This window comes from Schistocerca nitens, chromosome 3 (genome assembly GCF_023898315.1).
Source record: "Schistocerca nitens isolate TAMUIC-IGC-003100 chromosome 3, iqSchNite1.1, whole genome shotgun sequence".
NCBI classification, from domain to species: domain Eukaryota; kingdom Metazoa; phylum Arthropoda; class Insecta; order Orthoptera; family Acrididae; genus Schistocerca; species Schistocerca nitens.
Window position 1 is genome coordinate 406,410,923 of NC_064616.1, and position 12,252 is coordinate 406,423,174.

Consider the following 12,252-nt stretch of genomic DNA (forward strand, 5'->3'; position numbering starts at 1 on the left):
ATTGCCTGGATCGCGAGGACGGTACATACCTCTATAAAAAACCCTTCAATCTTAAGGTGTGCTGCGCGCCGATAAGATGCATGGCTTTTGAGGTGGAACAGTCGCTAGCGGGCAACCTCTGGGGAACCTGCCGCACCTCAGTTGTACAAGGCTTATCCAGGCATGCGGGGCTCTGTCTGGATGGACATAAGTTTCCCTAGCTGCTCGTGGGATGACCATGGATACCACGAATTCTTCCTCTTTTCCTCCTCCTAATTTTTCGCTGGCCAGTGGGATGGGTGGACCGCTGGTAGGCACTACCACCCAATCCAACAAGAGGGCTAGGTTAGCCAGTCCTCCTGACTTAGGCGTCAGCAAACGTACAGCAGTTCAGAGTAACAGAGCACATACTGACAACCAGAATGTGTTTTTAATAATAAAAAGGAAAGGGGGTTCCTTTGAAAAGGTTTCACCATTCTATATCCAAAAGGGTCTAGAAGGTATAGCTGGAACTTTAAAATCAGTGAAGCGTTTACAGATTGGGCCACTGCTTGTTAAACATCAACTTCTCAGCAAGCAGTTAACCTTCAAACAGCTAAAAGCTTGGGGGAATACACAATCGATACAAAGCTTCACAGCACCCTGAACTCCAGTAAGGGTGTTATTACCTGTAGGGATCTCGTTGACATTCCTGTAGAAGAATTAAAGAGTGAGTGGGCTCAGGAGGGAATTGTTGACGTCCAGAACATCATGAAAAGGGTGGATGGGAACCTGGTGAAATCTGACTCCTTCATTCTTACTTTCAGTACCCCCAAACTCCCAGAACACGTCAAGGCTGGATTTCTTCGCCTAAACGTATGGTCGTATGTCCCAAACCCGATGCGCTGTTTTAAGTGCCAGCGTTTTGGGCAGACAACTCTAGGGTGTAAAGGAGAAGCTGTGTGTGGCAACTGTAGTAAGGCTGCCCATGACGGAATTGACTGTTCGTCACCTGTCAGATGTATAAACTGTTCTGAAAGCCACCCTGTTTGGAGTAGGGACAGTAGAATCTTCCTAGAGGAACGTAAAATACAAGAAATAAAAACAACTAAGCGTATCCCCTACAGTGACGCCAAAAAGATCTTTAAGGCCATGCAGCCCCCCACATTCGTTACGTCTTTTGCTTCCATTGTTCAGAAGCCGCCTCCAAAAGTCGATGTATCTACACAAACGGAGGTTGTTAGTATTGGCACGAACACCTGCACATGTCAGTGCACTTGCAAGGAAGCAAGTGTATCAGAGCCTGTAGCCCCTCCTCGAACAGCAGAGAAAGGTACAGTAGCTAACATTGAAGAGCCCCAGGCATCTCCGATTGTTGAGGCTGTTCCAAATCCCAGCATGGTCATAAACACCCCAGCTCCAGTTCCAGCAAAACCCCCTAAACAAAGGAAAGCACAGGTCAAGTAGCACCAACAGATTAAATCGGCTGGTAAACCCTCGGATCATGTTAATGTGGTCCCACTAGACGCTTCATCAGACTCTTCCCCAGAGCTGATGGAGTCTGAGAATATGGGGCAATCATCTCGCCCCAAGACTGAGCCTCCACCCGCTGCAGTCTCCCCACCTCGACGGAAAGAGAGGCAGAAAATACAACCACCGTGATGGCTCCCATATTACAATGGAACCTGCAAGGGTTCAGGACACGTAGAGAAACTACGTCTATTGATTCAGGATAGACCTATGTCTGCAAGAGACAAATTTCAGTGAAACATACACCCCTGAGCTACATGGTTATGTCCTCCACAAAAAGGACAACCTGAGTGGACAGAGAGCTCAAGGAGGAGTAGGTATCTTTGTCAACACCGACTACCACTCCTCGCCTCTCTCCCTCACGACGAATTTACAGGCAGTTGCAATATTAGTACATGTGCATCATATGCTAACAGTATGTTCGCTTTACCTGTCCCCACATGATGTGCTCAACGAAGAGGCTCTCAGTGATCTTCTTACACAGCTCCCCCACCCCTTCATCCTCTGTGGTGATTTTAATGCACACAATATGCTTTGGGGCTCTGTGAGTACTTGCCCCAGGGGTAGAGCAATCAAGAGGCTTCTTCTGTCTTCCAGTGTCTATTTCCTAAATACAGGTCAAAGCACGCATTTTTGCATTGCAACTGGGTCGTTTTCTGCCATTGATCTATCACTTTGCTCTCCAGCCATCGTCCACACTGCTGCATGGGAAGTGGTTGATGACTTACACGGCAGCGGTCACTTCCCCATCTGGATTCACCTGCCACATGCAGTGGAACCGGAAAGGAAACCACCTCGATGGGTGCTCGGTAGAGCCAACTGGGCAGTGTATAGTCAACTAGCCCAGTTTGAACATCGGGTCAGTGTCCAGGAATGGGTGGATCATATTATTGAAGTGATCCACCGCGCCAGTGAAGCGTCCATGCCACAGTCCATGGGACAACCGAAGCGGCAGCCAGTCCCTTGGTGGAGTGACGAATGCCGCTCTGCAGTCAGGGCTAGGCGGGCAGCTCTGCGTAGGTTCAAATGCTGACCAACTGTAGAGAACCTTGCAGCCTTTCGGATGGCGAGGGCAAAGTGTCGTCGGATTATACGAGAGAGCAAGAAGAGGTCGTGGCAGCAGTTGCTGAACACCATTAATCGTTCTACACGAAGTTCCATTGTATGGGGGACCATAAGGAGGATTTCTGGGAGAGGTGGGAGGTGCCCTATGGCTGCTATAATGTGGAATGGTACTCTCCAAATGATCCCAAAAGATATTGCCCAGTCTATGGCGGCTCATTTTGCAGCTATTACTGCAACCGCCATTCAGAATCCAGCTTTCCAGCCCCACAGAGTGGCTGCTGAGAGGAGCAGTTTTGACTTCCGCTCACCCAGTACAGAAGAGTACAACTGCCCATTTTCCATGTGGGAAATGGATTCTGCATTGTGTGGGGCTCGTGATACATCCCCTGGTCAGGATAGAATCCACTATAGCATGCTGCGGCACCTCACAGGGAGAAATAAAGAAATCCTCCTCCGACTTTTTAATCTAGTTTGGATGTCCGGTCACTTCCCCGACTCGTGGTGTGAAGCAATTTTAATTCCTCTTTTAAAACCTGGGAAAGACCGCACGTGCCTGGGTAGTTACCGTAGTGTTGCCCTCACTAGCTGCGTGGGAAAGACCTTGGAGCGGATGGTCAACTGCAGCCTTGTCTGGATGTTAGAATCCAGACAACTCCTTAGTCACTTTCAGTGTGGGTTCAGGAGGTATCACTCCACGTTTGATAACATGGCCCTCCTGGAGGCGGCTATACAACAGGCTTTCCTGCGCCAGCATCACCTGTTGGGAATATTTTTTGACATTGAAAAGGCATACGACACTACTTGGAGGCATCTTATCATCAGGCAGCTCCACGAATGGGGTTTTTGTGGATGTCTTCCCAATTTTATTCGGTCCTTCCTGTCGCCACATTATTTTCGGTACCGAATCGGAGACGTACTGTCTAGTCGCTTTGAACAAGAGAATGGTGTCCCTCAAGGTAGTGTTTTAAGTGTGACGGTCTTTGCTATTGCTATTAATAGTATTACGTCTGTTGTGAAAATTCCTGTGCAGTGTTCCTTGTTTGTGGACGATTTCTTTGTATTTTGCTCTTCTTCAAGCCTTGCAATGACGACTCGTCAGTTGCAACTCACTCTGCGACGTTTGGATGAATGGGCACAGAAGAGTGGTGTTAAGTTTTCAACTGATAAGTTGGTGTGTGTTCTTTTTAACCATTCTCGTTCCATTTTTGACTTGCCTGAGTTGAGGATGAGGGACACCATTCTGAATATTAAAGACACGGTGAAGTTTCTGGGCCTCACTTTTGATTCTAAGCTTACGTGGCTGCCACACATTAAGGAACTGAAAAATGGTCGTCTGCTCCGGTTTTACAGAGCCTTCGTGCGGTCCCGGCTTGATTACGGATGCACGGTGTATGGGTCTGCAAGACCCACTTATTTGAAGCTGTTGGATGTGGTGCACCATGAGGGGATTCGGTTGGCCACTGGGACTTTCAGAACGAGCCCCATACCGAGCCTCTGTGCAGAGGCAGGTGAACCGCCACTTCACCTCCGTCGGTGTCTACTAATGGTGCGCCAGGCCTATCAAACATTATCCACACCTGCATACCACACTGTTGCTCAGCTTCCACTGGAAAAGCTTTTTCGCAACCGGCAACGAGCAACAAGGCCCTATGGGATTCGTGCAAAGGATTGCATTTTAGAGATGGGTGTGACCGGTTTTAATGTTCCACGTCGAGGTTGGAGCAGATATCCACCTTGGCTCCTCCAGAGGCCCAGACTGATTTTAGATTTGGCAAATTTTAAGAAAGACAGTACATCAGATTTTACTTTCAAATCTTTGTTTTTTAACATTTTAGATAGGCATCATGATTTTACAGTAGTCTACACTGATGGATCCCAACGGGGATTTTCTTGGCTGCTCAGTAGTGTTCCCTGAACGTGTCATCAAGATTCGCCTTCCCCAGGAATACACTGTTTTTTACGCAGAACTTCACGCGATCCTGAAGGCATTGGAGCAGATACGGTGTACTCAGGGCAAACACTTCCTAATTTGCTCTGACTCACTGAGCGCATTACAGTCACTGCAGAATCTGTACCCAGTGGAGAAGTTGGAACAGCTGATTTACGACCAACTGTACATCCTCCAACGACAGGGCAAGCAAGTGTCCTTTTGCTGGGTGCCAGGGCATGTGGGCATACGGGGAAATGAACAAGCTGACAGAGCTGCCAAGGACGTCTGCAGATTACCGGAGGTGACACAATGTTCTATTCCTTTGCAAGGTGTCGTTTCTGTGCTGTGGCGGAAGTATATGCAATTGTGGGAGGAGGAATGGCTGGCGGTGAGGGAAAATAAGCTGCGGTTGGTGAAACCCACCATCCAGCCATGGTGTTCCTCCTGCCGGTCACCTAGGCGTGACGAAGTGACCCTTACACGTCTTCGCATAGGGCACTATCCTCTTACGCATGCCTTCTTACTACGGCGAGAGGAACCCCCCGCTGTTTGATGCTTGTGGCGTACGAATCACTGTACGCCACATTTTAGTTGAGTGTGTTTTATATCGTTTTGTCAGGGCGGAAGTTAATATTAGTGGGGATCTGCCCTCAATTTTAGCCGATGACGAGGCGAGTGTCAAGAAAGTTCTAAGGTACTGTCATGTTTCTGGGCTTCAGCCTAAAATTTTAGGTTGGAATTTTTAGTGTGTTGCCGTGTGGCTGACCACTCCTTTTTCTTCTTGTAATAGGCCGGTTCCAAACATGGGCTATGTGTTTCATTTTAACCCCTTCCCCTACGTTCTCTTGCAGTTCTCCTCTTTATGTGCTGCTTTCCACTTGGCTACTGTTGACGTGCACGCTGCCTATGTAGACTGTCGCCTTTAATTTTAGTCCTATTTTTGCACTTGCTGTATTTTAGTGACACTCGTCCGTTGTTGTTTCCGTTCGGGCGCTAAAGACTACACTGTTGAGCACCCATAACACCATATCCATCCATCCATTTCATCCGGCCACAGTTGTGGGTACTTTGATTGCTCTGGGAGAAGGCTCATCAAATTAGAACACATTAAATATTAATTCATTTTATTACCTAAATGAACAAAATATTTACTTTCCTTTGCCACAGGAGTACCTGATCATCTACAATTATCATTGACTAACAAAGCATCACTTGATGCACTAAATAACAAACAGTTCTCTTGAGGTACAGTGTTCAACAGTAAGAGCAGTAAAAGCTCATGTGAACTTTAACTACTCATTGGTCCTAGACGATATTTGTGATTGCTGTAGCTGAGGTCTCAAACTGGGCAGGGCTCTTGTCAGCTATACCTATATTGACCACCTCTGGATGATACCACAAGTTTAGTGAGTATGAGGATGAATTGTCAAATCTCTTTAGCCATCACAGTAACCAGATCTCAATAATATTGAGCCTATGTTGTTAACTTAGGAGAGAAGGGTGTGTGATCACTATCTACCTCCATCATCGCAACCTGAATTTGCCACTATTTTGTAGGAAGAATGGCATAAGATTCCCTTGAAAACTATGAAGGACCTGTATTTATCCATTCCACGATGAGTGGAAGGTGTTTTAATGCCCACCATTTCCTACATCATATTAGGCATGGTGATGTGTTATGTTTCTTATGTTTCTGTATTTTTGTCCACCCCCTTTATGTAAAGGTGACAAATAATATTGTCATCCACGTGAAGTTTTTATTCAGTTTATTCAAATGGAGAGTGACATCAGCCAAGGAAGCTAGTTTCCATAGTCATTCTTCATCTAAAAAGACTTCCAAAAGCTGTTTTTATCATTTCAAAATCTTTCAGTGTCTCTCCTCAAGAATTGGGTGCTACTTTAAAAAACTTTTGCTCAAACACAGGCCAGATTAAATCCGTTAGCTGGCTAGAAGCAACCTGCTGGGTGTATTTTGGAGACCCTTGGTGTAGACGGTTCCTGCAAGATATTTTCTCTACTTGAACCATATATTACTTGAATTTTTGTTGTACTTGTCTGTGGAAAGTGATTTTTAAGAGTACGTTGTGTGAACTGGAAGTAATATCCTGACACGCAGACAGTAGCCTGTCACTACTTTTCTGTGAAAGTACTTAAGAGTGCATCATGGACAGAGGGACAGAGGATCTTACATGTATATTAACAAATAGTTGTGAATGACGTGAATTGTTGCATAAATTTCCACTAAAGAGAGCTTCTCCATTCTCCTGGAGAAGATTTTTACAAATTTCTTAGGGTTTTTTTTTAAATTATGTATGTATTGTTAGGTAGTCATCAATCTCATTTCCAAATTTCTTCAGGCAATGTTAATCTACATACAACAATTTTAACTTCATACAAAAAGAGTGAAATTTGTTTGCTGTGGCAATTAGTTTAAATTTATGTGGGCTGTATTGCTATAGCTTCACCAAATGCCTGAGCCCTTCAGTCTGCAGAATTTGCTAATTCACACTGTACATGTTTGTTAGAAGTGAAGCAGTGTATATATACTCATCATGTAGTATATAATTTAACTGTTGTTAAGTATTGCCTACAGAATATGAATGTGGCAATAATGCAGTAGCAGTATTTTCTTATTTTACTGTGCTGCTTATAAAGGCTTGTTTCCAATTCTGCAGTTTGAATCTTCAGTATGAATTGGAATTATTTCAACAATATCTTAATGTTTGCATCTCACAATGTACAACATAGTCTTCCTGTATCATGCACTATCACTCATTAACAGTGCCCTGCTGATGAAGACTACTGGAACATGTCTGAGGTGCATTGGAATGATGTATCTTGAACCTTATGATCTTTTCTTTGGTTACTAGCAGAAATTTGAAAACAATTAATCATGCGGAAACAAATGTGTTCTTCACATGTGTTGTGAATTGCACATACTTAGGTTTCCAAGAAGTTTTCACTGAGATACTGCAAAAGATATTGCGTTAATTTGTCACTGAGATGAAGATGTCTTGATGGGTAGGACAGAGCACAGTGTATCAGATACAGACACATAATCAGACACAGAGGTAACTTGATATAGTTCATAGAAACTGTCATAAACGGCAGTACTATTCATGTTGTATAGCAACAGCATAACAGCATTGTAACCTGATTTTGTTTATTTATTTTTCAAATAACAGTAGTGATCAGTGGTACACTTTCATCTGAATAATTTTGCACAAGATCTTTTCAGAGCTCGACAGAATTAGAGCTTGGTGCACACATTGGCATCTGCTTCTAAATGAATAAAAAATTAAAATTGTATTTTTCAGTAAGTGGCTACATACAACTGGAGCAACTGAGAGAAACTGTTTATGAAGATATGATATAAGTAAGTCACATAGTTTCAGAAGTGCTTAAAGCATGGGACCATTAGAGTGCATAGGATCAGTATCAGTTTACTTGCATATTGACAAGAGGCTGCTGAACATAATTTGGATCACAGTCATTATTCTTATACCGAGCGAGGTGGCGCAGTGGTAAGACACTGGACTCCCATTCGAAAGGACGATGGTTCAATCCCGCGTCCGGCCATCCTGATTTAGGTTTTCCGTGATTTCCCTAAAACTCGCTCCAGGCAAATGCCGGGATGGTTCCTTTGAAAGGGCACGGCCGAATTCCTTCCCCATCCTTCCCTAATCCGATGAGACCGATGACCTCGCTGTCTGGTCTCCTTCCCCAAACAACCCAACCCATTATTCTTATTGTGCCCCTCTCTGTGGAAGGAAGAAACAACATAAAATAAGGGGTGGTATTCACTTGACTGATCTTCACAATATGATGATTAGAATAATCACATTACAATAATGATAAGGGACAGCTGAAACTGCATTATAACTACCATTGAGGCATGCAGTGTAAAAATTTTCTTATACCCCTGCACATTCTGTATACCAGTTTCAGATAAATGAGGTATTTTTAAATTTTGTATAAGTCATAACTGGTCAAATGGCTGTAGATGTAGCACCATTGCTGTAACTTGTATCCTTAGAAAACAATGAAAGGCACATTTTACAATTTCTGGAGAGATTCTGTCAGTTTTCAGTGGACGTGTTAATAAATGTCTATAGAGTTGGAATATTCTGTTATGCTTTGCAGGATGTTGTATCTCTGTTAACACATTCAACAGTCATAATTCATGTAACTTATTTACAGATGGTACCTTCATCTTGCCACGAGAGATGTGGCTTGAGATATTCCACTATTTAAGCCCAAAAGATCTCTGCAGGTGTGCCCAGGTTTGCAAATTATTCAACTCAATAGCTTATAGGCAGGAATTCTGGAAGGGATTGTACATACCATATTGGACAAAAGGTAAATATTAAACTTCCTTAATTTAAAGCAGTACAGTGTGCTTTTAAAATTTATTGTAAAATAATAGTAGCATCTAAGCTCTTGTGAGACTGAAAATAGGTATATCACACCAAATAAATTTTTCAACTCACTGGATTGCATGCATCTGTGTGTTCTTGTATTAATACACTGATGTGCAAAACTTAAGACCGAAGATAACTTTCGCATGGTGTGTCACTGCCAAGCAACATAGCTGATGAAACTTGGACCATACATAGAAAGAACTACTATAGTATAGTACAGAAGATAACTGAAAGAAATACACAATGAGACGAATAGAAATTACACTGAAGTTGTACATACATATTCATGGTGGTCTCCTCGACATTATAAAAGACGGCCCATGGTTATTAATAGAGTGCGAGGTCACCATGGATAGGAATGCATGTTCTGCAAAGTGCTCTCAAACTGGCCACAAGGTTGGTAAGGAGTTCTTGTTGTAGAGCATTTCATTCCTCCATCCGCATGGTTAAGAGCTGCTGGACAGCTGTTAGTGCATGTGGACATGCTGCAGTATGTCTCCCGAAAATGCTTGCATGTGCTTGATGGGATTTAAATCGGGGGACTGGACAAGCCAGTCCATTCACCACATAGCCTCTTGTTACAAGAGCTTCTCCGCTTACAATCTGCGTAGTTAAATTTGGTTGTGCACTGTCATCCATAAAAATAAAGTCAGGTTGAGTGGGCCCCTGAAATGATACATCTAGAGAAAGAGTACAGTGTCATAATATGTTTATCAGTGAGTTTACTGTGTTCAAACATTTGGAGATCAGTACAAAAATGCAACATTATGCCTCTCCACTACATAACATCTGGGCCACCAAGAAATCATATTCGACAATGTTCCTCGGTGCATTTTGTGTTCCCACCTCTTGCCATGTGAGGGCAAGTCCTAGATTGTCGAACATGATCATTTTGGTGGTTCAGGTGTCATGTTGTGGGGAGGCATAATTTTGCTTGGGCATACCCACCACCAAATCTTTGAACACAGTATGCTCACTGGCCAGTGTTATTGTGACACTTTACTTCTTTCTCATGTGTATCAAAAAGACAATCTGCCCTTGCTTCATTTTTACGGATGGCAATGCATGACCGCATGGAACAGCACAGGTGCTTGCAATGACAGGATATTCAGCGAATGACCTAGCCTGCCCATTCCCCCGACTTAAATCCCATCAAGCACGTGTGGGGCAGCACATGCACCAATGACCATCTGGCAGTTGTCAACCACACTAGTGGTTGAAGGGAATGCCCTACCGCAAGAACTCTTCACCAGTCTTGTGGCCAGCATGCAAGCATGTTGCAGAGCATGCATGGACGTTCTTGGTGATCACACATCCTATTAAGATCTGTGTCCTGTCTTTTGTGTTGTCTAGGGTACCATTTTGAAACGTGTGACTTCAGTGTAATTACTGTCTTTGAATAAAAGTGTCATTTCTTTACTATACTTGAGCAGTTCTGTGTATCTATGGTCCAAGTTTCATTGAGCTATGTTACTTAGCAGTGACATCATGTGAAAGGTACTTTCATCCTTGAGTTTGGCATACCAGTGTGTTTGTAATATCGGTAGGAGTTCAGACAGGCAATTTATTTATTATTATTATTATTAAATTAAAAGTAGACTAAGCTATCTTACAGAGTCCATCAGAGAGAGAGAGAGAGAGAGAGAGAGCGAGAGAGCGAGAGCGAGCGAGCCACTTTCGCCTCGTGGTATTGAGTCCCGACAGCAGGGAGTAACAATCTCGGCTGAGCTGTGTAGTGGGATACAAAAGAAGAAGGGGTGGGAAGAGGAAGATGGTGTGTTGTTGACTGTGGGAGTGTGCAGGGACATCATAGGGACAGGATAAGTGGGCTGCTATGTGCAGCAAAGGGAGGCTGTGGCCCAGGGAGGGGGAGAGAAGCAGGGAAGGGGGCTAGGACTGTGCAGGAGTGTGGGGGGAGGGGGAGACAGAAGGCATGTGAGGCTGGAGTGGGAGCAGGATAGGGCATAGAGACAAGTGGAGGCAGGGAATAGGGGAGGATCAGGACAGGGGCATTACGGGAACAAAGGATATGTCGCAGGGAGAGTTCCATACAATGCAATTCAGAAAAGCTTGTGTTGGTAGGAAGAATCCGGATGGCACAGGTTGTAAAGCAGTCATTGAAGTCCTGCACACTGTTTTGAATGGCACGCTCAGCAACTGGGTGATACAGAGAGATGGCTTGTTAGTGTGCTTGCCCATGGGAATGCCTCAGTGTTGGCAGCTAAGTTGGTAGACCACATGAGTGCTTTCACAGGTGGCCCTGCCTTTAATGGCATGGGTGATATTTGTGACAGCACTTGGAGTAGTAGGTGCTAGTCAGTGGAGGTGTGGGACAGGTCTTGCTTCTGGGCCTGTTACAGGGATATGAGCTTTGGTGCAAGGGGGTTGGGAAAAAGTGTGTAGTGGGTATGGGCAAAGATACTGCATAGTTTGGGTGGACAGAGGAATACTGCTGTGGAGGGGGAGGTGTACCTTATGAGAATATTTCAGAATATTTCTGTTTTCAGGGCCTGCTGAAAGATAGTTGAAACACAGGCAAAGAACACAATTTGCTTGCCCCCTCCCCTTCCCCCAGTACATTTGCATTGTCCTTCCTTCCTTCTTTCCTTATCATCATCATCATCATCATCATCTCTCTCTCTCTCTCTCTCTCTCTCTCTCTCTCTCTCTCTCTCTCTCTCTCTCTCTCTCTCTCTCTCTCTCTCTGCTCAGTGTTAAGTTGCAGCCGGCCGCTGGTGGCCGAGCGGTTCTGGCGCTACACTCTGGAACCGCGCGACCGCTACGGTCGCAGGTTCGAATCCTGCCTCGGGCATGGATGTGTGTGTTGTCCTTAGGTTAGTTAGGTTTAAGTAGTTCTAAGTTCTAGGGGACTTATGACCTCAGCAGTTGAGTCCTATAGTGCTCAGAGCCATTTGAACCATTTTTTGTTAAGTTGCAATTTATCCTAATTCTTATTGATGGTGTTGCTTACAGGATTTTAAGTAGTTCACTATTTGTAATATCTTATTTCTGATAATAATTGCACAATTTTATTGCTGAGCAATGGCGAAACAAATATCAGAAAATGCCACTGGTTTGTCACTCAACTTGAATTAAAGGGTGATTAGCATTTATTTGTTTGGTAATAATTAAGAGAATAACACCCCTTTCTAACAGGTAGCATCTTAAAATGTTATCTTCTTTTTTAGCACTTATCTTATGATAAACATTTTGGTCTTCCCACTTTGACTATATTTGAAGAAATTTTCTCCATATCCAAACTCAAAATAGTTATTTACATTCATTTTCATACGTCCATGTGTCCTAGAGTTCTCATATAGGGAACATGTTTTAGTAAGTTTTTCACAA

At 43.9% G+C, this 12,252-nt stretch overlaps 1 protein-coding gene across 1 annotated transcript in view; it reads left to right on the plus strand.

The window, feature by feature from the left end:
- The window catches only part of LOC126248343 (F-box/LRR-repeat protein 5-like), a 139,276-nt gene that overhangs the window by 82,140 nt on the left and 44,884 nt on the right, over positions 1-12,252 (plus strand). Inside the window, exon 3 of the mRNA XM_049949252.1 lies at positions 8,684-8,842. Within this exon, the coding sequence (XP_049805209.1) occupies positions 8,684-8,842 (159 nt within the window). The remainder of the gene's footprint in view (positions 1-8,683; positions 8,843-12,252) is intronic.